This window comes from Amorphotheca resinae (assembly GCF_003019875.1).
Source record: "Amorphotheca resinae ATCC 22711 unplaced genomic scaffold M430scaffold_1, whole genome shotgun sequence".
Taxonomy (NCBI): domain Eukaryota; kingdom Fungi; phylum Ascomycota; class Leotiomycetes; order Helotiales; family Amorphothecaceae; genus Amorphotheca; species Amorphotheca resinae.
In genome coordinates, this window is record NW_020194471.1 from 1735286 (window position 1) to 1757517 (window position 22232).

Consider the following 22232-nt stretch of genomic DNA (forward strand, 5'->3'; position numbering starts at 1 on the left):
GGAGAGAAATGCAGAGTTTGATGGATTAGATGACTAGGGGGCTGGGATTTGTTTTTTTTTTTTTTTCGTTTGGAAGAAGGAGGGACGAGAAGGAAGGGGGGAGGTATGGATGGAGGAGGACATATACTTCAAAAGCAATGAAAATAGAAGGAAGTTAGTTAAGGTATCTTCTCGACTTGACTTTATTATCTAAGGTATCTTCTCCCTTTGCTAGAGACGTATGTCAAATACACATCCATCCCTTCACTAAATCTTGTAGAAGAGGGTATGAATATGATCTGGCTCGATCTGATTTAATTCTATTTTTTAGCAAAAGGCAAAGCGACAGACCAAGCATGTACACGCATGCGCACTCCACTTACAACTCCTTGCCTACTTAGCTACATACAACTCCCCCAGGGTTCATCACTCATCACTCATCACTCATCACCTCGCAACTCCCCGCCTCCAACTAACTCCCCAAGATACATACATTTTCGTCTACGAGAATTGCTTGTCGTAGTCTGTCAAGGTGAAGCGGTATTTGACGTCGTTTTTTTTGAGTCGCGTTACTGCAGTGCGTATGATGTTAGTCCTCATATCTGCATTTCCGGGGGGTTTGGAAAAGAAAGGAAAAACAAGACATACCCGCCTCCGCCAATCCCTTCTCCGAGATAGGGATCTTTTCAACCCAACTTTTCAGCCCTTTATCCGCAGCCAGGTTCAACATTCGGATCATCTCCTTACGGGATCCCAAATGCGTCGCTCCAATCAAACATCCATTCGCTATAAACGTAGTTGACCTAACCTCCTGACCCGCGCCCTCGGGCAACCCAACGCTGATCCAGCGGCCATGCACATCCAGCAGGGACAGATACTTCTCCAACTCAAATCCCTCGGTGCTGTTCGCCGAGTTGACAATGAGGTCAAACGTCATGCGGTGCGGCACCTCCCAGTCCTTGTCCGCCGTGGCGATGAACCCATCAGCCCCGAGCGTCTTGGCGTCTGCTTCCTTGGCGTGCGTGCGTGAGATCGCCCACGTCTCGGCCCCGAGCGCTTTCGCCCACATGATCCCGAAGTGCCCGATGCCGCCGAGTCCCACGATGCCGACTTTCTTGCCGGGGCCGGCGCCGTTGCGCACCAGGGGCGAGAAGGCTGTCAGACCCGCGCAGAGCATCGGCGCTGCGATGTGCGTCTCCAGCGCGTCGGGGATGGGGAATACCCAATGCTGATTTTCACCTCTTCGTTAGCTCAGATCATGAAATCCGAAGAGGGGGAACTAACCTCGTGCACGCGGATATGGCTTGCGAACCCACCATTCGTAACGATATCCGTGCCAGGCCAGATGGCACCATAGGTATCAATCTGATGCACGCAATAAGTCTCATCGTCGTTCTTGCACTGCTTGCACTCCAAACACGAGTAGATCTGGGCGCCGACGCCGACGCGCTCGCCCTCCTTGATCAGCGTCACTTTGGGCCCGACCCGCACCGCTTTCCCGATGATTTCGTGGCCGCAGCAGAAGGGGAAGTTCTTGGCGCCCCAGCCGCCGGTGATGGTGTGCACGTCGGAGCCGCAGACGCCGCAGGCTTCGATCTTCACGTCGACATCGTGGTCTTCGAATGGCTTGGGTTTGAACTGGAGAAGGGGTGTTAGCAAGGAGGGCTCGAGATCGCTATCGTGCTGTGGTGGGGAGGGGGAGGGGGAGGGGATTCGTGGATAAGCACCTCTCTCTTAGTGAAAGTAGTCCACGTCTCCGAGGAGTCGGTCTGAAAGCCTTCAAAAGTATCGGGATACATGATTTCCGTACTTTATATTTGTTCAATTCCCTTGTGTCTATAAATCTTTGCTTTTTGCTTTTGGTGTTGAAGAAGGAAGACGGAAGAAGGAATAACTAACACCTTCCTTCGCACGAATATTTTGCTACATCGCTGACCCCTCTATTAATAATAATAGCCGATGGCGGGGGGTTCATAACAGGAAGGCAGGTCGCCCGAACGAATCGATCTGATCGAGAATGGGGGTTTTCCCCTTTCCTGGTTCATCGGTTCATCGTTCGTGCCTTCTGTGAGGTGGGATTTTGTCGGCACGGCAACTGACGGGTATTCGCACGGCTCGGCCGCCAGATGCCGCCAATGGGCGCGAGGCGACGGAGTTGAAAGGCGGGCCACGATCAGCAGAGCGGAATACTTTTGTTGCCATTCTCAAGTCTCAGGATCCACTTGAATGCTGTCAAGTCCACAATGCTGAATGAAGACTTTCAACTCTTTCAACGTTGGCTTGAAATGGGATTGACCTGGGGTTAACATAGGAGGAACACATAAAACCTCTGCTGGGGAGTGGAATATCATGGTCTTGAACATAGGAAATATTCATAGCCGGCAATCTCTGTCTTATCTATTGCTCCTTTCCTTTCGTCTCTGCCTTTCCGCCATTGTCCTATCCATTTGCGCCTTGCCATCCCAAGTGTGTACCCATGAATTCGTCCAGTCATTCCATCATTCCAGCCATGTCCAATTTCTTCCCTTTCCCTAGAGGCTTCCCCGCCTTTCCATTTAGTCTTCTCACCCTTCACGTCGACAGCTGAGAGATGTCATACTGCGCCGTATCATGATACAGATCGATCAGACAGCCTGCGCTCCACGCCTGCGTTGGACTCTACAATGACCATTAGTACCGGCATCGTGCAAAAGAGACTGAAAACCAGAAACCTACCGAATCATGACAATACTCTCCATTCTTATTCGTTAGCTCCGTCAACCCCGCCCATGGACTCTCTTGGATATGCTTCTTACACCCAACCAATCGTTGTGTGATCTGTTGGAATGCCTCCGTCCTCTCTGCTGGCCCCTTTCTCCTCTTCAGGTCGAATTTCAGTAATGCACGCAAGAAGAACCCAGTGGGCCAGAGCCATTCAGGACCTTGGTGGTAATTCCTGCCTTTGCTTGTTGCGAAGTCGTTGGAATCTTCGGAATTATTGTAGTACGGACGATAGTTGAGATCAGCGGGGTCGAGAGTCGCCATCCCAGTAGGCCCACGTAGGACCTTATCAGCAAGGATGAGGGCGTGCAAGGCATGGGCATCGACGAAGAGGTCGGGAGCGACCGTCATAGCGATGGGGAAGTTGGCGCGAAGCTGGTAGTCCTCGTATTCCTTGCCGCTCTTGTAAAGATCTTTGTAGATCCCTCTGCGATTGATGATATGCGGGTTCACATCATATGACTTGTCGTCTTTGAAATTCAAGGGAACGTAGTAGCAGCGCTCAAAGTTGTTATGGATTCGGGCCGCCCAGTCCACGAAGGTGATCACCTTCATATTGGGGTCCGAAGTGCTGACACCAGCGTATCTATACTTGCCTTCCTTGTGTAGCTGGGCAACCCATTTGATTGCACTGTATGCGAGACCAGTGATTTCGATAGCTGCGCCGTCACGTGGGGTACCAGGGACGCCTTTGCTGTTTGCACGTTCGCTCTCGCCCATCTTATCCATCCATGTTCCACAGTTGTTTTGGTTACCACCGAAGATAAACCCGGTGGACCAGTCAACTTTGACATCAATCTGGAAGCCTTCAGGCTTCATCTGCATATCGAGATTTGGACCGGCATTGGCCTCACGGAAGGACATTCCAGTTGCGTGGCGTTGAAGTGCTTCCTGGATAATGTCTTCAATGGTCGAGGTTTTGGAGTATGCTCTTGGATCGTCCGAAGGGAACCAGGTGTCATCGTATGGGAGAAAGCGGCGAGAGACCTTCTCTTTCAAGATATCTAACCCGTTGGGGACAATTTTGGTGTAGTCTTGGATGGTTTGAAGCATGAACCATATGGCATCACGAGCATTGTATCGGGGTTCCTTGCCGCTGCCCAGAAGATTAGGAACCATACCGTGCTTCATGACGCTTGCAAAAGCAATGATGTGCTCTTTGCACTCGGCATATCGACCGGTCCCAAGACAGAGGCCTCGAGCGGATATGAAAACATCTCGTCCCCAGCACCTAGCCCACTCCACTGCGAAATGTGGCAGGCCCGCTGCCATAGATGGCACCAACTTATTTGGATATAATGAAGCAGATTTGACAATTCCAATCTGCTGCACGCTGACCATCGCTAAACTCTGCAAGAACCATTGTCCATTACGAACATTATCGTTCATGAGTTCAAGGCCACGGTCCCATGCAGCCATGTAAGCTGTCCGGATTACCAATCCGAAATATCTGGGAAGTAAGAAACTGGGTACTTTTCGAATCGCATCGAAACGTTCCTTCAGCCACTGTGCTGGCTTTAACAGTTTCACATATCCATCTTTCTTGGATATCTTTTCCAGTCGACCTGAAATGTAATCAAGCGCCCATTGCCCATTGCGAAGATTTTGGCAGAGGGCGTGTGCTAAATCGTTGTTCTTGATAATATCCTTTAACACACTCCACCACCCTTGCAAGCCTGCATAGACGAGCTTCCCGTGCCCTGGGATATCGTAGCATCCATCCTTGCCATCACTCTCAGCCAGCTCCTCAGCCTCGCATCGGTAGAGAACAAAGTTGAGATCTACCAGATCCACCTCCCTGAAGGCTGCATTTGCGCCAGAGGTGACGTATGTATCAAGACCAACTGAGTGTTCCGCCGAAGGAATCCAGGTCTCGAATAGAGCTATACTTCCAGGAGGAAATTTGTCACAGACAGAGATGATCGTGTCATCTCCTTTTGTTTCTGCTTCAACTCCAGTTAGATCGACGACCTTACTAGGGAGACCCCTGAGATTCTTTTTGTCCTCCAAAACCTCTCTCATAGCCTCTTCACTAGTATCGACCTCGAGCATCCAGCTTCCAAGATGGCGAGCTTTGGTACCAGTCAGGTGAACAGGGCTGAGCACTCCATTTCCGTTGCCATATCCTGGGAAGGCAGTATGAGCAATAAGAAAGTACCCTTTTCGGGACCCTGGATGAACGCGGTGAACCGTGATATACTGGTCTTCGTGATGGACATGGGTTTCCTCATATCCGTCTTTGCCCATGAGAGTGTGGATCTGATTCAATAGTTTCTTGATTCCGCCAATGCCACCTTGGCCACCACCAATCTGGATAGGCTTACCGGAAGACGAGGCTGATTCATACAGCCTGGTCTCGTGAACAAGGTCCACCAGCTTTGGGTAGATTTCATCATAGCCCATAACACTACCAGTTGCACTGGCACACATGCTAACAAGAGCTGCATTTGGCAATGTGTCTCGGGCATCGCGCTTTTGGGCAGGAACTTCATTGTCGTGGGTGCAGTCCATGAAAAGCGCATGGACTGGTGTCTGCTTAATTCTTCGAATGATATCGCGCTTGAGTTGCCCATTTCTCTGCCCCTTGGCTGGCTTCTGGTCAGCACCGAAGACTTCGTCAACCTCGAAGCTTCCAATGGGACGGCCACCATGCCGATGTACGAGCCGACTGAGTTCGCCCGTACCCCACGCTTGCATGGCTTCTCGGATTAGAGAACTAATACCGAGGCGTCTGACGAATACATAATCCATCTCTTCTGAGCCGGTGAAGAGCTCAGCTACCACGAAGAGATTCGGACGAACTCTTCTTGCCTCGTCCAGAAGGAACTCAGCGACGTGGATAGGAGTGGAGTGGCAATTGTCGATACGGAATCCTGCAAAATATTTCGCCATCAAACGGGTATACTTTGCCATATAATCCCATAAGTAGGGGCTGTCTTCCCTTGAACTTCCATATCGAAGTTTTACACAGTCACCCCAGACAATGACCTCGCGACGAAGATAAGCCCGTGATTTCGGGCCTGCATTATCGATCAGGGCGTTAGCAGCCCAAATCCAGCCGTTGTTGACTAGAGCGAGATCTTCCTTCTTGTGCTTCTGTGTGATGGAGTTCTGGGGTAGTCGAGTGAAGTAAGTTTCGATTAGAGGATTTTTTTCATTGATAGGACCCAGTTTTGGTCCGTGGTCATCAAGTCTGACATACTTGATACGATTGGAGAGCTGCTCCAGAATCTCCGCAACGTCTACATCGTATTCCTTATAATAAGGAAGATTCAATTCGTCTAGAATATGAATCAGACGACTTCGCGCTGCTCTTCTGTCGGCCGAGTCCGAGGCATCCCCTTCATAGCGCCCGAAGATGGCTGTCAAGAAAGCTGCTCCGATCTTGGGGTCTACTCGTCTCCTGAATCTCTCGCCAAGCCTATCCGTGTTAAGGATTCCCTTCTCTCTGAGGAGTTTTGCTTGTTCTACAGGCGTCGCGTTCTTGATATAATCCAGACCTCCAGTACCAGAATCGCCAAACCCACCTGGAGGAAATGTAATGCTGCCCTGAGTCCATGCCTCAACCACTGCGTCTGCATCACGCTCAACATCAATGACATAATACTCCCAAAGTCTGACCTTCGCAATCACGTGCTCTTTAATGCCGTCCATGATTTTGAGAAGATCATCCACTGACTCCAATGTAGTCGGAAGACCAAGAATCTTCAGATCTCTGCTGAACTCCAGGAGCTTCGTGTCCAGTTCCAAGGCTGATATTAGCCACGGGGCTGTCGAGACATTGTATCCGACTTCCGGGTGTTCTTGGAGCCATTTACTGTTATTTGCAGTATGATTCCAGACCACATCCGTAAGACCCAGAAGATTGTGTCTGTTCTCCAGGCTTTCAACTAGCTTGGCAACATCAGCCTCGCCGTTGGGGAAACATTCCGGATCCCAAGCCAGTTGGTCGCAGATACTGTATGGTGAGTTTGATGATCCACGATGCTGCAATGGGGTAAAGTGAACCATGTTATAACCTCTTTCACTGATTCCCCCTAGATGCTTCTCCCAATCAGTTGGGTACTTCCCCATGAATTTGGAAATCAGAGAGATGATTGATAATGCTGCCAACGGCACCCGCTGCCCCTTCAGTGTGAGGCGCGGGGCAACATCGATATAGTATGTTGGGGTCCTGGTTGGTTCGAGCGATTTGGTAGTAGTTTCAGATAGGTCGGGGAGAGGGGTGTAGGTAGTGTAGAAAGCAAAAGCGCCTGCGCCGTGGATTGGTATGGATATTTCAAGAGTGCGGTTGAAATCGGGGTGAAGTCTGGGTCTCTGTTAGTCGGCGAGCTCTTGCTATACGCAAGTCTCTTACTTGAATTCTCGAAACTTGTCCCTCCGGAATTCCGCGCCCACCTCTGGGATATTGACCCAAAGACTGCCATGTCTGCAGATTGAAGATGTCCCTTCAATGGCGAAGCGCACCGTTATTGGGGCATTGCTCTTGGGCGTGAGATAGATGTACTCTCCGGGAACATCAGGACTCCCATCGTCCTTCAAAGGGAGTAAGTAAATCTCGTTTGAGTCCATTGTCCTCGGAAGCACTGATGATCGAGGTCGGGGACGTGTATTGGGCGCGGTTCCCCGATATAAAGTATTTGGGTTGAGCCTTCGAGATGGGACGAGGCTGTGTGGCGCCGCAGTCTGACGGCGAGGATTCAAGCTGGCGGTTTGGGATCAACAGGAAGGGATGCGGAACGGAACGGCGAGAGCCAGGAAAGCCTCAAGAGGATGATGCTAAGAGCATTGGAGAAGAGGCTGGAGGGGGCTGTAGGTATTTAAAGATCTTCTGAGCGACCAAGTAAGTCCTCGTGTGAAGCTCAGTCTTAACCCGCATGGCAACGACGTCATGAATCAGGTACAGCACCGGCCAGCGACGGAGGAACCCCTGCGGGGGGATCCGGTAAATGCATCAGAAACCTCTATATTGGCGCTTGAGTTTACTGTATATTATTCCATGTTTGGGTGCGTGGTGACGCTTGTATTTCCCTATCAACCATCTTATGTTACCTTCCTCGGTACCACGGCTCTGTGAACCGCCGCTTCACAGATATCAAGATATGCGCAAGTCTTCTCATTCCCCACGCAGAACCTCACCAAAAGAGGCAATCACCATTGTTGGGAATTGAGGCGGGTAATGGACCAGTGACAGCTGGACTGGCGGCGCTCCCCTGTGCCCTTCGGCCAAAGGAGCTTGCTTCACATGGTCCTGGTCGTGGCAATAAATAACCACAATCCTGTCTTGAACCTGCGCCTCTCTCGACTCTTTCCCAGAGGAATGCTGGATCCGTTTTCTTCTGTTGCATTTGTGGCATTTTGTTCCATTTGTCCCATCTGTTCCATCTGCTCTATCTGTCGCATCTGTCGCATCAGTTGCATCAGTTCCATCCCATAGAAAAACCATAGAAAAGCCAGCTCGGCATTCAGCAAGCCTTCTCCCGCACCATTCCCCTTTCGTAGGCGGTGACCCCCCGCAAAATCGCAACTCCCTGATTTCTTGGTTGGACGTTTCGCACCAACAAAAAACAAACCCCTCCTGTCCGACAGAGGCACATCCCAGACCTGTGAAAATTACGGAGGAAAGTACTACTGTACATACAGTCCTCCTGCTGCACACGAGACCCAGCCGAGGCACTTGCCTCCCCCCTTCTCCCTCTTCTCCGTCTTCACTTTCTTTTGCTTCCTTCACTTGAATTCGAGAGTATCCCAAGAAGTCCCCCCCCTCTATGTCCATCTTTACATCAAACGCAAGCCAGGCTGCGAGAAGAATACTCCAAGCCTCCAACCATCTTACGCCACCTCAGATCTCCAAGATGGCTACCCTAGGGGCGTATGCGAAGAAGCACAAGGTGACGGTCGTAGGATCCGGAAACTGGTGGGTAGTTCCCTACATACCTTGCTTATTGCAGTACCAACTAAACCATTGAAGGGGCTCTACAATTGCCAAGATCGTCGCCGAAAACACCAGAGAGCATACCGACCTCTTCGAAGAGCACGTCCAGATGTGGGTTTACGAAGAAGAAGTTACCCTTCCAGCATTTTCAAAATACAACAAGTCCGCCACCCCATCACCCCAAAAACTCACCGACATCATCAACACCCATCACGAGAACGTGAAATACCTCCCCGACATCAAACTCCCCCCCAATCTAGTTGCCAATCCCTCGATCCAAGACGCCGTTCGAGACTCCACGATCTTGATCTTCAACCTTCCTCACCAATTCATCAAGAGTATCTCCAAACAACTACAAGGGCACATCCTCCCCTACGCCCGCGGCATCTCCTGCATAAAGGGCGTGAACGTAACGTCGTCTGAGATCTCCTTGTTCAGCGAGTGGATCGGCGAGGGCCTTGGGATCTACTGTGGGGCACTCTCAGGTGCGAACATCGCCAGCGAGATCGCCGCAGAGAAATGGTCCGAGACCACCATTGCGTATGATCCCCCGCCTGTTGATTCTCGCGTGGGCACGCCGGCAGGACCCAGCCCTAGCAGCTCGCAAATCAACCTGAAGATTACGCCGGTGGATGGTGAGCTTAAAAACGTCAAGGGGCAGGTGAGCAAGGTGAAATTGAAGGCCCTACCCTCCGACTATCCGCCGCTGGATCATGCCATCTTCAAAACCCTGTTCCATCGCCCTTACTTCCACGTGCGTATGGTGTCAGATGTAGCGGGGGTTTCACTCGGTGGTGCATTGAAGAACATCGTTGCGTTGGCAGCAGGTTTTGTTGAGGGACGGGGATGGGGCGATAATGCCAAGGCAGCAGTGATGCGCGTGGGCTTGCTAGAGATGGTAAAATTCGGGCAGGAGTTTTTCGGGGAGACAGTGCATGCGGGGACGTTCACAGAAGAGAGTTGTGGCGTTGCAGATCTGATCACGAGTTGCTCAGGGGGGAGAAACTTCCGCTGTGCCAAACTGGCTGTCGAGAGGAATGTTAGTGTGGATGAGGTGGAAAAGACGGAGTTGAATGGGCAGAAGTTGCAGGGTACGAGTACGGCGAAGGAGGTCAATATGTTCTTGAAGGCGAAGGGAAAGGAGGCTGATTATCCCCTTTTTACTGCGGTAATTGGTAAGTTGCAATGGTCTCTTGGATGATGCGCACATTTCACTGACATCTCACAGATATTCTGGAGGGCCGGAATACAGTCGATGATATCCCGGATTTGCTATCCAGGGCTGATGATGTATGAATTGACGACAATTCGATTAATGCGAGAGCCATGCGACAATAGAGGTTTTAGAGTCCTTCAGATAGAGGGTCGTTTTTATATGAATAGATCCCGCTTCTCGATGTCTAGACAGGAAGTCGATCGGGCAAATTGATATATCTTAACAACCTCACGATGTTCTCAATGACTGATCATCACCATTCCTGTAACGGGAAAACTTCGCCAGTGTGGGTGATAGAATCTTCTTCGTTCATTTCCAGATTATCCCCTTTCCCTTCTTGATCCGGTGAGCTCTTTAGGTATAAACTTAGCTGCATCACTGCCATCACACTCACAACCCCTAATCGCCAGTCCTCTCAGCATCCAAAATCGGCACACTTCTAGATCTCTTTCCACCTCTGGCTTCGCTTCATATGCTCGTTCCAACTGCGTGTGTGCATGTGCATGCTATGAAAGTATCGGTGGCAATACACAATACACTCAATACGCTTACCTCACGTAACGGACCAACGGCCCCTGAATATTAATATTGGTTCTCCATAAAATAATTTCTTTCAGGCTCAAGAAGACCACTCTGTTTTGATGCGGCCTCAGTAGAAACTAGCAATTAACACAAGAACTTATCAACGCAACTTTAACCTTGAATGCTTAGTTTGATCAGACAAGACCTCATCCAACTCTTACCCCAAGGACCCGTCCGTGAATGCCCACGGCGATCCACGTGACTAACCGGTGATTATCGCCGGACCAATCACACCTTAGCAAATCTAGGAAAGTAAGCGAAAAGCTTCCGGGAAGTCAAACTTGGAACCATTTCGTCGTCAACTCTCGACCTCATCCACGAATCCCACCCCTCAATTGAGTTGTTGCCTCCGTTGCGAATTGATCTCCAGCTCGAGGCATATTGTGCTTAAGATGTTGGCCAGATCATGCCTGCGCTCGACGCGCGCGGTCGGAGCTGTCCGGAATGGCGCGGTTAACACTACGAAGGTACGACAACACATCAGTCATCCTCGACGACGATGGCGGAGACCCGATGGTGCTTCTCAGGCGATGAGATGTATCAATTGAGTTGGATTGATAGCTGACAATGGTTTCACAGCGTGCCGCCTCATCCTCGACCTCCTCCGCCGACGCTGCTACCCCCTTCCGATTGAACATGGCCGGATCCGCTGCTACTGCTGTGGCTATTGGATCGATCGCCTGGTACTATCATCTCTATGGCCATGAGCTGCACGCCATGACACCAGCCGAAGAAGGGTGAGTTGTCACGTTGAAGCTTCTATTGCGTCGGGAAAACGCAGTTGGAGCGGGTGGCGCCAGGGGGCAACAATCATTCAATCTGAGGAGATTGTACCTCGGGGCCATCCAAAAGTATGGCCATCACTGACATCTGGATAGTCTTCACCCAACTCAGTACCCATGGGTTCACACTCAATGGACAAAGACTTTTGACCATCAAGCGTAAGGATGACACGCTTCCAATTTTGGAATTCACCTATTGACACAGTCTAGTCTCCGCCGAGGTTTCCAAGTCTACCGCGAAGTCTGCTCATCCTGCCACTCTCTCAGCAGAATCCCCTACCGCGCCTTAGTCGGTGTCACCCACACAGTTGACGAGGCGAAGGCAATGGCCGAAGAGAACGAGTACGACACCGAGCCCAACGACCAGGGCGAGATCGAAAAGCGACCAGGAAAGCTTTCCGACTACCTCCCAAGCCCCTACAAGAACGATGAAGCTGCCCGTGCTGCCAACAACGGTGCTCTGCCCCCGGATTTGAGTTTGATCGTCAAGGCCCGCCACGGAGGCTGCAACTACATCTTCAACTTGCTGACTGGATACCCTGATGAACCCCCTGCGGGCGCCCACGTCCAAGAGGGTCTCAACTTCAACCCATATTTCCCTGGTACTGGAATTGCCATGGCACGAGTGCTCTTCAACGAGCTCGTCGAGTACGAAGACGGAACCCCAGCCTCGACATCACAGATGGCGAAGGATGTTGTGGAGTTCCTCAACTGGGCTGCGGAACCTGAAATGGATCAACGGAAGAAGATGGGCTTGAAGACCCTGGCTATCACCTCGGCTTTGTTCGCGCTCAGCGTTTGGGTCAAGCGATACAAGTGGACTCCGATCAAGACGAGAAAGATTCTCTATAACCCACCCCCTGTCACCAGGCACCACTAGACAGACTCTCTTTTGTTTATGGAGCGGAGGGAAAAGAAAGGAGGGATTGTGCTACTAGTCTTATATTGTGTTTGTACAAAGGGGTGGTAGTAGAAAAACTTGTGCTTGGGAGCAAGATCCGAGGGGATGTAGAAGGAGTCTAGACTTGTGCCAATACATTGAAATCATTCTTTGGCTTCCCTTATTTGTGACTTCTCATTGATTGACCCAAGTACCCATTAGCTAGCAGGCTCCTCTCCTGGACCCGGGAATCTGATCCCGTAGATCAAGATAAGCTCTATCAAAAGGGAAAAAAAAACTTCGTTTAAATCGACCTCATCCTTTCTTCAACCCCTCATCTATATTCTAGCACTGCGCAGCGCACCGCGCCCACATTCATTACCCTTCCTCCGATCCTTGATTTTGTCATTGCGAAGCTTCGCCCGAGGCACAGACGAAAACACCTACATACATGTCCGATATATCGACCTTCGCCGAATGGGAAGCGCAACACCCAGATGAGAGCACCGGCGGGGTGGGAAGTGTAAAGGAACGAGAACAAAAAGACATGACCGGGCCAGCTCGAATCTGGCAGGATCGGGACAGCTCGAACGATCCGCGCAGCTCTGCTTCTCCCTCCAATCTCTCGGACGCGAACGAGAGCCCGGGGGGAGTGAAGCTCGAAGCAGCTACACTAGACACGACAATGGACGGGATCGAGCCCCCGAGCTCGACGGCACCAGCGCCGAGTCTGACGCAGAATGGTGATGCCACGCAGCCTCCTCAATGGCGCCCCGAGGATTTCATCCCCCCGCCATCGAGCCAACCGCGGCCTGCGAGCGAAGACGAAGATACCGAGGACGAGGAAGAGGATGTATTCGAGAGCTTTGATGTCGAGGCCGACGCGAAGGAGTTCTTACAGGAGATGCTGGGGCAGGCGCCTCCCGACGAGCTGGAAATGCTCCGCAAGGCGCGGGACGATACAGGTCCGGATGTGGATAAGCCCATCAGGGACTTCGCCAGGTCGCACCCGTTCTTCAGTCAGACCAAGGCGGAGTTAGATACGGATGGGCTAGTGCAGTTCCAGCAGGATGTGTATGCGTTCTCGCGGGCGGCTGGGATGGGCAAGCAGAAGGCCAGGGTGGACGCTATGATGGCGGTGGCGGCGTGGAAGAGCGCTAGGGGTCTAGCAGGTGGGATGCAGTTGGATGAGCTCCAGACGGGGTCGGAATCTGAGCTGGAGGTTAGGTATCAACAGGTACCGAAACTGATGGCTGCAGAGGATTACTATTGGGGTGAAGGGAAAGGGAAGAAAAAGAAGAAGAAGAACAAGAACAAGAAGAATAAGACCGGTGCCGAGCAAGCTTCCACCCAGAATGAGGCTGCAGCTGAAGTAGAGGCCATTCCTTCAACTGGTGAGAAGAGGAAACGAGATACCTTGGAGGATACTACGACACCTCAAGTTGAAGCTGATGGTTCCAAGCCAGCAACCAAGAAGGCAAAGAGGGACGCAAAGAAGGCCAGGGAGAGAGCAAGGAAGCTAGAGGAGGCAAAACAGGCAAATGGCAATGCCAATACAAATGCCACAACACCGATGTCAGTCGATGGTGGAACTCCTGAGACGTCGAAAGCTCCAGACAGTACTGCTACCCTCGAGCACACAGTATCACCTCCACAGCAGAGCCAGCGAGTAGAGCCGAAGAGGAAAAGGTCAAAACCAGGTCCAACGACATCTGCCTACTTTACAAAACCCGGGGATCCTCCTATCAAACAAGAGCATTCTGAGACAGTGGAAGATGCTTCAACAGATGGCCATCAGTCTTCGGGTCTTGGCAAGCGGGCTCGTCGAAGAAAATTGAAGAAGGCAGCTTTGAAAGGAGTAGAATCAGAGAAAGCTGATTCAAATGTTAATGCCTCCCAGCCTGACCAACCTACGGTTAACCCCCCTGAGCCCGTTGAGGGCATGGCGATGGATATAGAGACCGATAATAAGCGTCCAGAGTCACAACACACGGCGATAGAGGAAGCTAAGAAGGCAGTCACAGTTGGTGATGCTGAAATCGAGGACGAAGCTACCACTTCCGCCAAGAAACACAAGCGGAAACGGAAGAGGAACCACAATAAGCTTCCTGAAGATCAAGTTGTATCTTCTGAGGTAGATCCTAGTGAACAGTCTAAGAGTCACGGTCAACAGAAGCGGGATTCACATAAATCGCCTCCCACATCTCAGGAGAAACGTCCCCGCAGTCAAAGCTCTGTGTCCAATGCCACCAACGGCCCATCGTCGGAGAGACGTAATGGTCTGAACAGCAATCCCAAAGATAAAGCCTCGCAGAATGAAGTCGAAACAACAGGTCTAGTCCCCGCGGAACCCCTGACAGAGCTGAACAACACCAATGGCAACAGCCAAAAACTCAAGCGGCGTGCCCGCGGACGTAAACGCACATCAACGACAGAGCAGGATGCTGCCGAATCGCAAGAGCAGGCGCAGCAGCCAAAAGCTCACCACCCGTAGGAGGCCAGGGCTCCGCGGGTGGTGAACCGTTCCTGGATGCGCAACGCACGCTCGCGCAAGCCGAAGCTCTAGAAAGGACTTCCGCGCCCGTGGAGAATGATAGGGTATCTCACCGAGATACCCATGTCCCTGACGACAAGCTGCCAATAGTGCCGGATCATGTTGAAGTCGTGGTTTATACCACAGCCAAGACATCGGGTCTGGCTGATGAAGAGGCCGATTCTCAAGATTTTACATCTCAAAACACAGAAACAACCAGTGTTCCTGTTACGCCAGATGTGGAATCCCGAGCTGCAAGTAGTGCTCGTTCTCGAGCTGCAGCGGCCCAGAAGAGGGATAAGAAGGGGAGATTTAGTGGCGAGTATGCCGCAATGGAGGATACGAGCAGTCAAAGAAAGACACCGAGGGAGAAGTCGAGGTCAAGAAGTAGATCTGCAACTACAACCTCGCAGAAGAGGGATGCGAAAGGGAGATTTATTAGGGAATATGTCACGATGGAAGAACCAACCATTGCTCCTGTCACGCCAGATGTAGAATCCCGAGGTGAACGCAGTGCTCGTTCCCAAGCTGCAGCGACCCAGAAGAGGGATGCGTGGGGGAGATTTAGTGGCGAGTATGTCACGATGGACAACACGAGCATTCAAAGAAAGACACCGAAGGAGAGGTCAAGGTCAAGAAGTAGGACAAGAAGCAGATCTGCAACTACAACATCGCAAAAGAGAGATGCGTATGGGAGGTTTATTAGAGAGCGACTTGCCACGGAAGACACTTCTTCGACTGAAGACGATCCTTCTATGACAGGAGACATCCCTCCCAACAGGATGCTATCAAAGGAGAGATCGCAGTCAGGTAGCAAGTCTCTGAAGAGAGATTCTAAAGGGAGGTTTAGTAGTGTGTATATTGCTACAGAAGAGACTCCTTCTATGACAGACGACACTCCTACTCATAGGAGGGAGAAATCAAGAGGGAGATCGCGGTCAAGAAGTAGGTCCGTGGCGACGAGTTCAAAGAAGAGGGATTCTAGAGGAAGATTTAGCAGGGAGCATGGTGCGACAGAAGACGCTAACCCTGTTTCTAAGAGGGAGGTGTCAAGGGGGAGATCTCGGTCAAGAAGTAGGTCTGTGGCTACGGGTTTACAGAAGAGAGACTCGAATGGGAGGTTTAGTAGGGGGCGAGTTGCGACGGACGACGCTCCTACGATAGAAGCTAGCAGCTCTATTTCTGAGAGGGAGATATCAAGGGAGAGATCGATATCAAGGAGCAAGTCTGCGACAGCGTCATCACAAAAGAGAGATTCGAAAGGGAGGTTTATTATTGAGCATGTCGCCGCAGAAATATCCCGCATTGCCCTTGAGGAGGAAGTTCAAGATGCTGCCCTTTCAACGCTTGCCGAGGTGGGTGTTGCTCAAGAGAGAGATGAAAAGGGAAAATTCAAGAAAGTATCAACAAAAGCCAAGAAAACACCTGCCAAATCGCCTTATTTCCCGCCTGTTCCCTCACCACCCAAGACTCATACGCCTATAGCTCCGAGCATCGAGGAAGGAGAGCCATCTACCAAAGTAACTCCAAAAAAGCGTTCGTCTTCGAAAACTCCCAAGACTCCCCAGACCAAGATTGACGGAGAAGAAACACCCAAGAGACCTCGCACCCCCGGTGGGATAGTATCCTGTATCCCCTTCCCGCCTCTCTCGGCCCCTTACTTCGGGCTCATCCAAGAAAAGCTTGCACACAACCCGTTCCACCTCCTCATCGCAGTCACGTTCCTGATCCGCACCCATGGCAAACACGCCATTCCCGTCTTCTATGAACTGATAGAGAAGTATCCTACCCCCGAAGCCCTGGCCTCCGCCGATAAAGAAGACATCGTTCCCATAATCCGCCATCTCGGCCTCCAGAACCAAAGAGCGGGGACCTACCAAACGTACGCCAAGATCTGGCTTGAAGACCCCCCAGCCAAAGGAAAACGCTACGCCGTGCGCGACTACCCAACCAAGGGCGCCGGGCGAGATGTCAAAAAGGGCGAAATCCTCGCCGACGACGACGAGCGGGTCGGCTGGGAGATCGGCCACATGACGCAAGGCCCGTACGCGATCGACTCGTGGCGCATCTTCTGTCGCGATGTACTGCGCGGGCTCGCAGATGGATGGAACGGCGAAGGCAACACGCAAGAAGGCTTCCAGCCCGAATGGATGCGGGTCCTGCCGACTGACAAGGAGCTCCGGGCGTACCTGCGCTGGATGTGGTTGAAAGAGGGTTTCGCGTGGGACCCGTTCACGGGCGAGAAGGAGGTCGCGTCGGAGAGGCTGATGCGTGCGGCTATCGACGGCAGGATCGCGTGGGATGAACAAGGGGGCATGAGGATTGTCGATGAGAGCGGTGAACAGGGTGGTGATGCGGAGGCTGCTGGGCAAGGGCTCGGGATGGAACGGGTTGCGGCTGTTTCTGCTGCTGCTGTGGGAGGTGAATAATTGGAAGTTGCTTTGCTTTAGCTGTGGTGAGGTGCATATCAGTGTAGAGATGGTGTATGGTAATACATACATAAGGTAGCTGAGACAATAAGCTATATAGATACTCGAATACCCGATTCAGAATCAAGGTACCTAGCTTTTCCCGTGTTATTTAGGTCTCATTCATTCAATTCAATTCATTCAATTCATTCAACATCTAGAGCCTCTTTCTTCTTCCTCCCCATCCCAACCCCACCATTCAAGAAACCCCAAATCTCTCCGAAATGCGCTTGACGCTTGCACAGTACACGAGTCGGGCCAATTACCGCCGAACTAAGCGGGATTCCTGGTCAAGCCAAGCCATGCGCGTCAAAGATCGTCGTTTTTCTCTCTTTTAGTTCTTTCTGGGTTCTTGACATATGCGCTCCATTGATATGCGAGATGATGCGGGGAAGAAGAGTTCTGGACTCGCGGGGGTTTGAGAAGTGGGGAGCTAGTTTGTTTCTCTGTCTGCATGGCGTGGGGTTGGAGAATCATATAATACATACTAATAATAACGATAATAATAAAAAAATATTTATAGGAATCCCCGAAGGTCGTCAAGTCGAGAGCTTGGAGTGAGTTGAGTGAGTGAGTGAGTGATTGTGGTTTCTTTATATTCATTTAAACCAATCAATCAATTGACCAAACCAATCCAGCGCCATGGGGCACCAGATCAAGAAATGGAATATAGCGCACAAGCTCCAAAAGCGACGGCTACTCATCGCGATTAACTGTGTAGCCGGCCTCTCGATTTTCTTCTTCGGATATGATCAGGGCATGATGGGGGGCGTGAATAACGCGAAGAATTACATTGACCTGATGGGATTTGGACATACGGAGACAGTGGACGGATCGCCGAATACGCCCGTGGTGACGGATAGTTTGCTGCAGGGAGGCATCGTGTCGGTGTATTATCTGGGAACTTTGGTTGGGGCTTTGGCGGGCGGGTTGGTGGGCGAGAAGGTGGGCAGGATTAAGACGATTGCGTTGGGCGCGGCCTGGGGTGTGCTGGGGGCGTCGTTGCAGTGCTCGGCGCAGAATCATGTTTGGATGATCTTTGGTTTGTCGATTCCGGAATCCTGCGGCGAGGAGATGCTGATTTGGGGAGTCTAGCACGCTTGATTAATGGCTTTGGGACGGGCATTTTGAATACGATTGTCCCGGTCTGGGCGACGGAGAGCGCACAGCATACGTCTCGTGGCCAGTTCATTGCTATTGAGTTCACGCTAAATATTGTGGGTGTGGTTGTGGCGTATTGGCTGGAGTTGTAGGTATCCCCTGAGTCCTGACTGAAAAGGGCTTTCCCTTGCTGATATCTACTTGAAGTGGCCTCTCGTACGTGGATCAGGGAGCATCGGCAATCAGGTGGAGATTCCCAATCGCCTTCCAGATCATCCCGCTGCTGTTTCTCTTCGGCATCGTATGGGTGTTTCCCGAATCGCCTCGATGGCTTGTGAAGGTCGGGCGCGAAGACGAGGCTCGCTTCATTTTGGGCAGACTTCGAGGCGATGAAGGTCAGGATGCCATCCAAGCGGAAGCTGAGTTTCAGGATATCCTCAATGTCTCAAAATTGGAGAAAGAAGCAGGCAACCGAACCTCGTATTGGGCTATGTTCACTGGAAGAGGTTCAGGTGATTTGCATACTGGTCGCCGAGTACAGCTTGTGATCTGGCTTCAGATTATGCAGGAATGGGTTGGGATTGCTGGCGTCACTATCTGTGAGTTCACACAGAAGTTGGCTATTTGGAATGAGCTAACAAGATCAGATGCTCCAACCATCTTCCGCATTGCTGGGTTTGATACCCAAAAGAGCCAATGGATTAGCGGGTTGAATAACATCTTCTATGCGGTACGACACTCCTTCTTTCCAAAGACAATTCCGTATCTGACCGAGGTATAAAGTTTTCTACTCTCATTTGTGTCTTTACTCTTGATCGTATTGGACGTCGTTGGACGCTGTATTGGGGTGCCGTTGGCCAAGGCATCGCCATGTTCCTCGCTGGAGGCATGTCCCGGCTGGGGATAGACGCCACAACAGCTGGCGAAACGGCAAAAGCATCACAATACGGTGCAGCTGCAGCATCGATGATCTTCATCTTCACATTCGTGTTTGGCGCAACCTGGTTGACAGTCCCTTGGCTTTATCCAGCTGAGATATTTCCACTGGAAATCCGTGCAAAAGGAAACGCCTGGGGAGTGGTTGGCTGGAGTATAGGGAACGGCTGGCTAGTATGTTACCCTCATTCCTATTACAATATTGATCAAATTGACCAACTCTATTGCAGACTCTTCTCTGTCCCGTAATGTTCAGCAAAATAGGAGAAAAGACACTCTACATATTCGCCATCAGCAACGTAATAACCATACCTATGGTTTGGGCACTCTATCCCGAATCCAACCAACGAACGCTCGAAGAGATGGATCTGCTCTTTGCGGCCGAGACACCATGGGTGTGGGATGCAGAGAAGAGATTCGCACTGCTCAAGGAAGAGCATCCGGAACTTGCCCATGCCGCTCATTCAGGGAACATGATTCTTGATGCTCCCGGTAATATGGTCTCTGATCCTGAGAAGGGAACTACAGGTGCAGGGGATTCTGAGGTGAGCAAAGAGGAAGTGGAGACAAGAACATGAAGATGTGCGACGTCGAGGTTCGAGATGAGCGGAACCCCGATGGCAGAGCTACCTTGCGCTCGCTCCCATTGTGATCCGATGACACTAGTTAGAAATTTCGGGAGTTCGAAAAGCGACAATCCAACTGCGTCAATACATATAACTGCTTAGAAGATATTCGCAAGGCCAACCAGGGCTACCGTTCTCAACGGATGAGCAAAATTGGATACTAGGCTTGTTGTAAAGACAGTAGACTCTTCTATAGAATAATGTGACCTCAATGCCCTTCTGCATATCGCTCAGAACCGCGCTTTCGTAGCAAAGCTCAACGCGTACGCTCTATAAGAAGTGAGGGACTCGGCGGACTCGCCTTATAATGGGTGAGCGTAACATACTTGCGACACTTGTGACATTTCACTAGACTTCTTCAGCTCCTAGGCAACTTGTCCCTCAGCACCGTCTTCGATTCTATCTCTAGCAGAACATGTAGAAAAAGAACAGCAACAGAAGAACTAGACAAAAGGAAACACCTCACGTGCGAGTGGTCACGAAGGAGCCGTTCACAAATCCATCGACGGTCCCAAGTGAGGGAGGTCCAGCCTGTCAGAAAATCCCGAGACGCCGCCAGTGAAGAAACCAAGAACACCGAGCTTGGCAGGATATGCATTTCATCGAGCTGAACGAGATTTCTACCAGTACTTATCGACTAAAGCCAAAATCGCTCTTGCAATCTGAAATCGGCCATTGTCAGCAATGCAGCTAGTGCAACTAGAGCCATTGCAGCCTGCGTTTTCACCATGTCCTTCATCGTTCCCAGACTAAACAATAACTTTGAAACGGTCCCAGAGACAGTCAGAGCGCTCCTTGACCTCTCCGCCGCCCTTCAGCGCTGTCTGCGTCACTTTGAGTAGACTCCGGAGGGGGGCGAGGCGCAGACACTCAACATGATCGAGAAGTGACAACAAGAGCATAATAATCGACAACAGGAGGATGATAATCGACAACAACAGGATAACAATCGACAACAACAGGCTACAATCGACAACAACAGCAGGGGCGTTGCAAAGCCCAAATGGTATGGCCAAGTACTAGAATGACCCAAATCGGGTCCGGAATGATGAGACTCTTTGTGTTCTAACCAAATCTCAGCATCCCGCTGGTTGCTCTCCGAAACCCCTGATTCTAGGACGCAAGTGCTGAATAATGTCCTCAAAGCAGCCTTATATATAGCTTCGTGAAAACGACTGCCGAGAACAGGTGGTTTAGAACCTCTAATATCAACGGTATTAAATATCGATTTGGCACCGTTCGATGCATGGACGCAGGCTGCCGTCCTTCTTCTTCACGAACATGATAGGAGCCCCGGCCTCTAACGTGGATTGTTGGATAAACCCGATGCGTTCTAACTTGATGATGTATTCTTTGAGAACCTTTAGTTCTTCCTAGGTAAGGTTGTATAGCGGGCCGAACGGCGCCTTTGTGCCTGGGCGGAGGTGGATCTCATGGTCTAAACCACCCGGATTTGCGTACATTGTACATTTTGGCGATGGTGTATATTGTCGCCTTTGGTTTTCCATTCGCCGCCTGACCAATTATCCTCCGTTTCAATAATCACTTTATATTTGTATCATTTGTTGAAGAGAGAAGTCCTCCGAGAAACGCCTACCGGCATTGCCCCGCGGACCTGGAGGAGTTGCGGTTTCAGCAGGCATGCTGCTCGTTGGAGGAACGCGATGGAGACACTTCGGATTTCGTTGCTCGTAGTTGAGAATAAATCTCTAGTCCAGGTCATGGCTCACTTTTGAGATGCTTTCAAGAAATCTTCCATGGAGCCCGGTCTCTTGTTGATGGTGGTCTTTGATGGTGGTCTTGAGAACGCTCGGCTACCGTTGGCCAATCGTTTATCTTTTCCATGACTAATCCGAAGTTGCTGTATATTATCTAATAATACGTTTGAAAACAAAAAGCATCCAACGGTCTTATGGTCTAGTGGTATGATTCTCGCTTAGGGTTTACCTTAAGTCTTGATTGCGAGAGGCCCCGCGTTCGAATCGCGGTAAGACCCGTTCCTCAAATTACAATTTTTGACATATTTTTATTTTGCCTTTTTGACCTTTTAACCCTGGAGGACTCCAATTTTTGTAGTTTTACTCAATATTTCTTCCCTTTTCACTTTTTTAGATGTTCTGAGATAGGTAGAAATTGTAGAGGAGATAGATATCATTACAGGTTGTATATTCTCAATCTATATTAGATAGGTAGAAACCTTGAATTTCATGGTGGAGACCCAGTTATTCAAGTCATTATAGCTTCCAAACAATATCATTGTTCAAAATACCTCCTTTTTGGAAGCCAGATATATCTAGAAATCAGATGATTAAATCTATTTCTCTCCTACAGTATTATATTCTATAAGAAAGTATTGATAACAATATTCTATCTACAAAGAAGAAGGAGGGGAGGATTTTTGTTTTTGTGGTAGTGGGGGGGGGGGGGGGGGGGG

General features: G+C 50.6%; 9 protein-coding genes across 9 annotated transcripts; 6 read left to right on the forward strand and 3 right to left on the reverse strand.

The window, feature by feature from the left end:
• Window positions 1–58: 58 nt before the first annotated feature.
• Window positions 59–1989, reverse strand: M430DRAFT_112659 (hypothetical protein). Its single transcript, XM_024861481.1, has 4 exons — window positions 1707–1989; window positions 1264–1617; window positions 628–1207; window positions 59–551 (listed from the first exon to the last, which is right to left on the reverse strand). Exons 1-4 carry the CDS (start codon window positions 1776–1778, stop codon window positions 481–483), a joined length of 1077 nt encoding a protein of 358 aa, XP_024725185.1. The 5' UTR covers window positions 1779–1989; the 3' UTR covers window positions 59–480.
• Window positions 1990–2252: 263 nt separating this feature from the next.
• Window positions 2253–7651, reverse strand: M430DRAFT_131415 (glycoside hydrolase family 13 protein). Its single transcript, XM_024862188.1, has 3 exons — window positions 7097–7651; window positions 2695–7048; window positions 2253–2637 (listed from the first exon to the last, which is right to left on the reverse strand). Exons 1-3 carry the CDS (start codon window positions 7309–7311, stop codon window positions 2551–2553), a joined length of 4656 nt encoding a protein of 1551 aa, XP_024725186.1. The 5' UTR covers window positions 7312–7651; the 3' UTR covers window positions 2253–2550.
• On the forward strand, window positions 7471–7835 carry M430DRAFT_156803 (hypothetical protein). Its single transcript, XM_024863302.1, has one exon. The coding sequence runs from the start codon at window positions 7631–7633 to the stop codon at window positions 7814–7816; it is 186 nt and encodes a 61-aa protein (XP_024725187.1). The 5' UTR covers window positions 7471–7630; the 3' UTR covers window positions 7817–7835.
• A 478-nt stretch (window positions 7836–8313) lies between these two features.
• Window positions 8314–10123, forward strand: M430DRAFT_112666 (hypothetical protein). The gene is made up of 3 exons (XM_024861482.1): window positions 8314–8656; window positions 8711–9849; window positions 9903–10123. The coding sequence occupies exons 1-3, from the start codon at window positions 8508–8510 to the stop codon at window positions 9968–9970; spliced, it is 1356 nt and encodes a 451-aa protein (XP_024725188.1). The 5' UTR covers window positions 8314–8507; the 3' UTR covers window positions 9971–10123.
• Window positions 10124–10768: 645 nt separating this feature from the next.
• Window positions 10769–12134, forward strand: M430DRAFT_131422 (hypothetical protein; the record flags this gene model as incomplete). Its single annotated transcript, XM_024862189.1, has 4 exons — window positions 10769–10939; window positions 11052–11209; window positions 11351–11413; window positions 11465–12134. Exons 1-4 carry the CDS (start codon window positions 10865–10867, stop codon window positions 12132–12134), a joined length of 966 nt encoding a protein of 321 aa, XP_024725189.1. The 5' UTR covers window positions 10769–10864.
• Window positions 12135–12467: 333 nt separating this feature from the next.
• Window positions 12468–15981, forward strand: M430DRAFT_156824 (hypothetical protein). Its single transcript, XM_024863303.1, has 2 exons — window positions 12468–14600; window positions 15805–15981. Exons 1-2 carry the CDS (start codon window positions 12586–12588, stop codon window positions 15836–15838), a joined length of 2049 nt encoding a protein of 682 aa, XP_024725190.1. The 5' UTR covers window positions 12468–12585; the 3' UTR covers window positions 15839–15981.
• A 458-nt stretch (window positions 15982–16439) lies between these two features.
• M430DRAFT_92217 (hypothetical protein) lies at window positions 16440–17096 on the forward strand (the record flags this gene model as incomplete). Its single annotated transcript, XM_024869699.1, has 1 exon — window positions 16440–17096. A coding segment is annotated over one exon (657 nt), but the record flags the coding sequence as incomplete, so codon positions are not given.
• Window positions 17097–17675: 579 nt separating this feature from the next.
• On the forward strand, window positions 17676–19977 carry M430DRAFT_32314 (hypothetical protein). Its single transcript, XM_024866145.1, has 6 exons — window positions 17676–18177; window positions 18231–18384; window positions 18444–18835; window positions 18884–18966; window positions 19020–19346; window positions 19403–19977. The coding sequence occupies exons 1-6, from the start codon at window positions 17778–17780 to the stop codon at window positions 19748–19750; spliced, it is 1704 nt and encodes a 567-aa protein (XP_024725192.1). The 5' UTR covers window positions 17676–17777; the 3' UTR covers window positions 19751–19977.
• Window positions 19978–21015: 1038 nt separating this feature from the next.
• Window positions 21016–21168, reverse strand: M430DRAFT_93396 (hypothetical protein; the record flags this gene model as incomplete). The annotated part of the gene is made up of 1 exon (XM_024869776.1): window positions 21016–21168. A coding segment is annotated over one exon (153 nt), but the record flags the coding sequence as incomplete, so codon positions are not given.
• Between the last annotated feature and the right edge of the window lie 1064 nt (window positions 21169–22232).

Excerpts from the sequence above, each read along its gene's own strand:
- M430DRAFT_112659 (XM_024861481.1), bottom strand. The coding sequence starts at position 1,778 with ATGTATCCCGATACTTTTGAAGGCTTTCAGACCGACTCCTCGGAGACG. Across the intron at positions 1,208-1,263 it reads GCCATATCCGCGTGCACGAG|CATTGGGTATTCCCCATCCC; the intron begins GTTAGTTCCCCC and ends GGTGAAAATCAG. Across the intron at positions 552-627 it reads GAAGGGATTGGCGGAGGCGG|TAACGCGACTCAAAAAAAAC; the intron begins GTATGTCTTGTT and ends TACGCACTGCAG.
- M430DRAFT_131415 (XM_024862188.1), bottom strand. The coding sequence starts at position 7,311 with ATGGACTCAAACGAGATTTACTTACTCCCTTTGAAGGACGATGGGAGT. Across the intron at positions 7,049-7,096 it reads GACAAGTTTCGAGAATTCAA|ACTTCACCCCGATTTCAACC; the intron begins GTAAGAGACTTG and ends ACAGAGACCCAG. Across the intron at positions 2,638-2,694 it reads GAGAGTATTGTCATGATTCG|AGTCCAACGCAGGCGTGGAG; the intron begins GTAGGTTTCTGG and ends TGGTCATTGTAG.
- M430DRAFT_156803 (XM_024863302.1), top strand. The coding sequence starts at position 7,631 with ATGAATCAGGTACAGCACCGGCCAGCGACGGAGGAACCCCTGCGGGGG.
- M430DRAFT_112666 (XM_024861482.1), top strand. The coding sequence starts at position 8,508 with ATGTCCATCTTTACATCAAACGCAAGCCAGGCTGCGAGAAGAATACTC. Across the intron at positions 8,657-8,710 it reads GTCGTAGGATCCGGAAACTG|GGGCTCTACAATTGCCAAGA; the intron begins GTGGGTAGTTCC and ends AAACCATTGAAG. Across the intron at positions 9,850-9,902 it reads CCTTTTTACTGCGGTAATTG|ATATTCTGGAGGGCCGGAAT; the intron begins GTAAGTTGCAAT and ends GACATCTCACAG.
- M430DRAFT_156824 (XM_024863303.1), top strand. The coding sequence starts at position 12,586 with ATGTCCGATATATCGACCTTCGCCGAATGGGAAGCGCAACACCCAGAT. Across the intron at positions 14,601-15,804 it reads GCCGAATCGCAAGAGCAGGC|TTGCGACGGACGACGCTCCT; the intron begins GCAGCAGCCAAA and ends GTAGGGGGCGAG.
- M430DRAFT_32314 (XM_024866145.1), top strand. The coding sequence starts at position 17,778 with ATGGGGCACCAGATCAAGAAATGGAATATAGCGCACAAGCTCCAAAAG. Across the intron at positions 18,178-18,230 it reads TCATGTTTGGATGATCTTTG|CACGCTTGATTAATGGCTTT; the intron begins GTTTGTCGATTC and ends TGGGGAGTCTAG. Across the intron at positions 18,385-18,443 it reads GTGGCGTATTGGCTGGAGTT|TGGCCTCTCGTACGTGGATC; the intron begins GTAGGTATCCCC and ends ATCTACTTGAAG.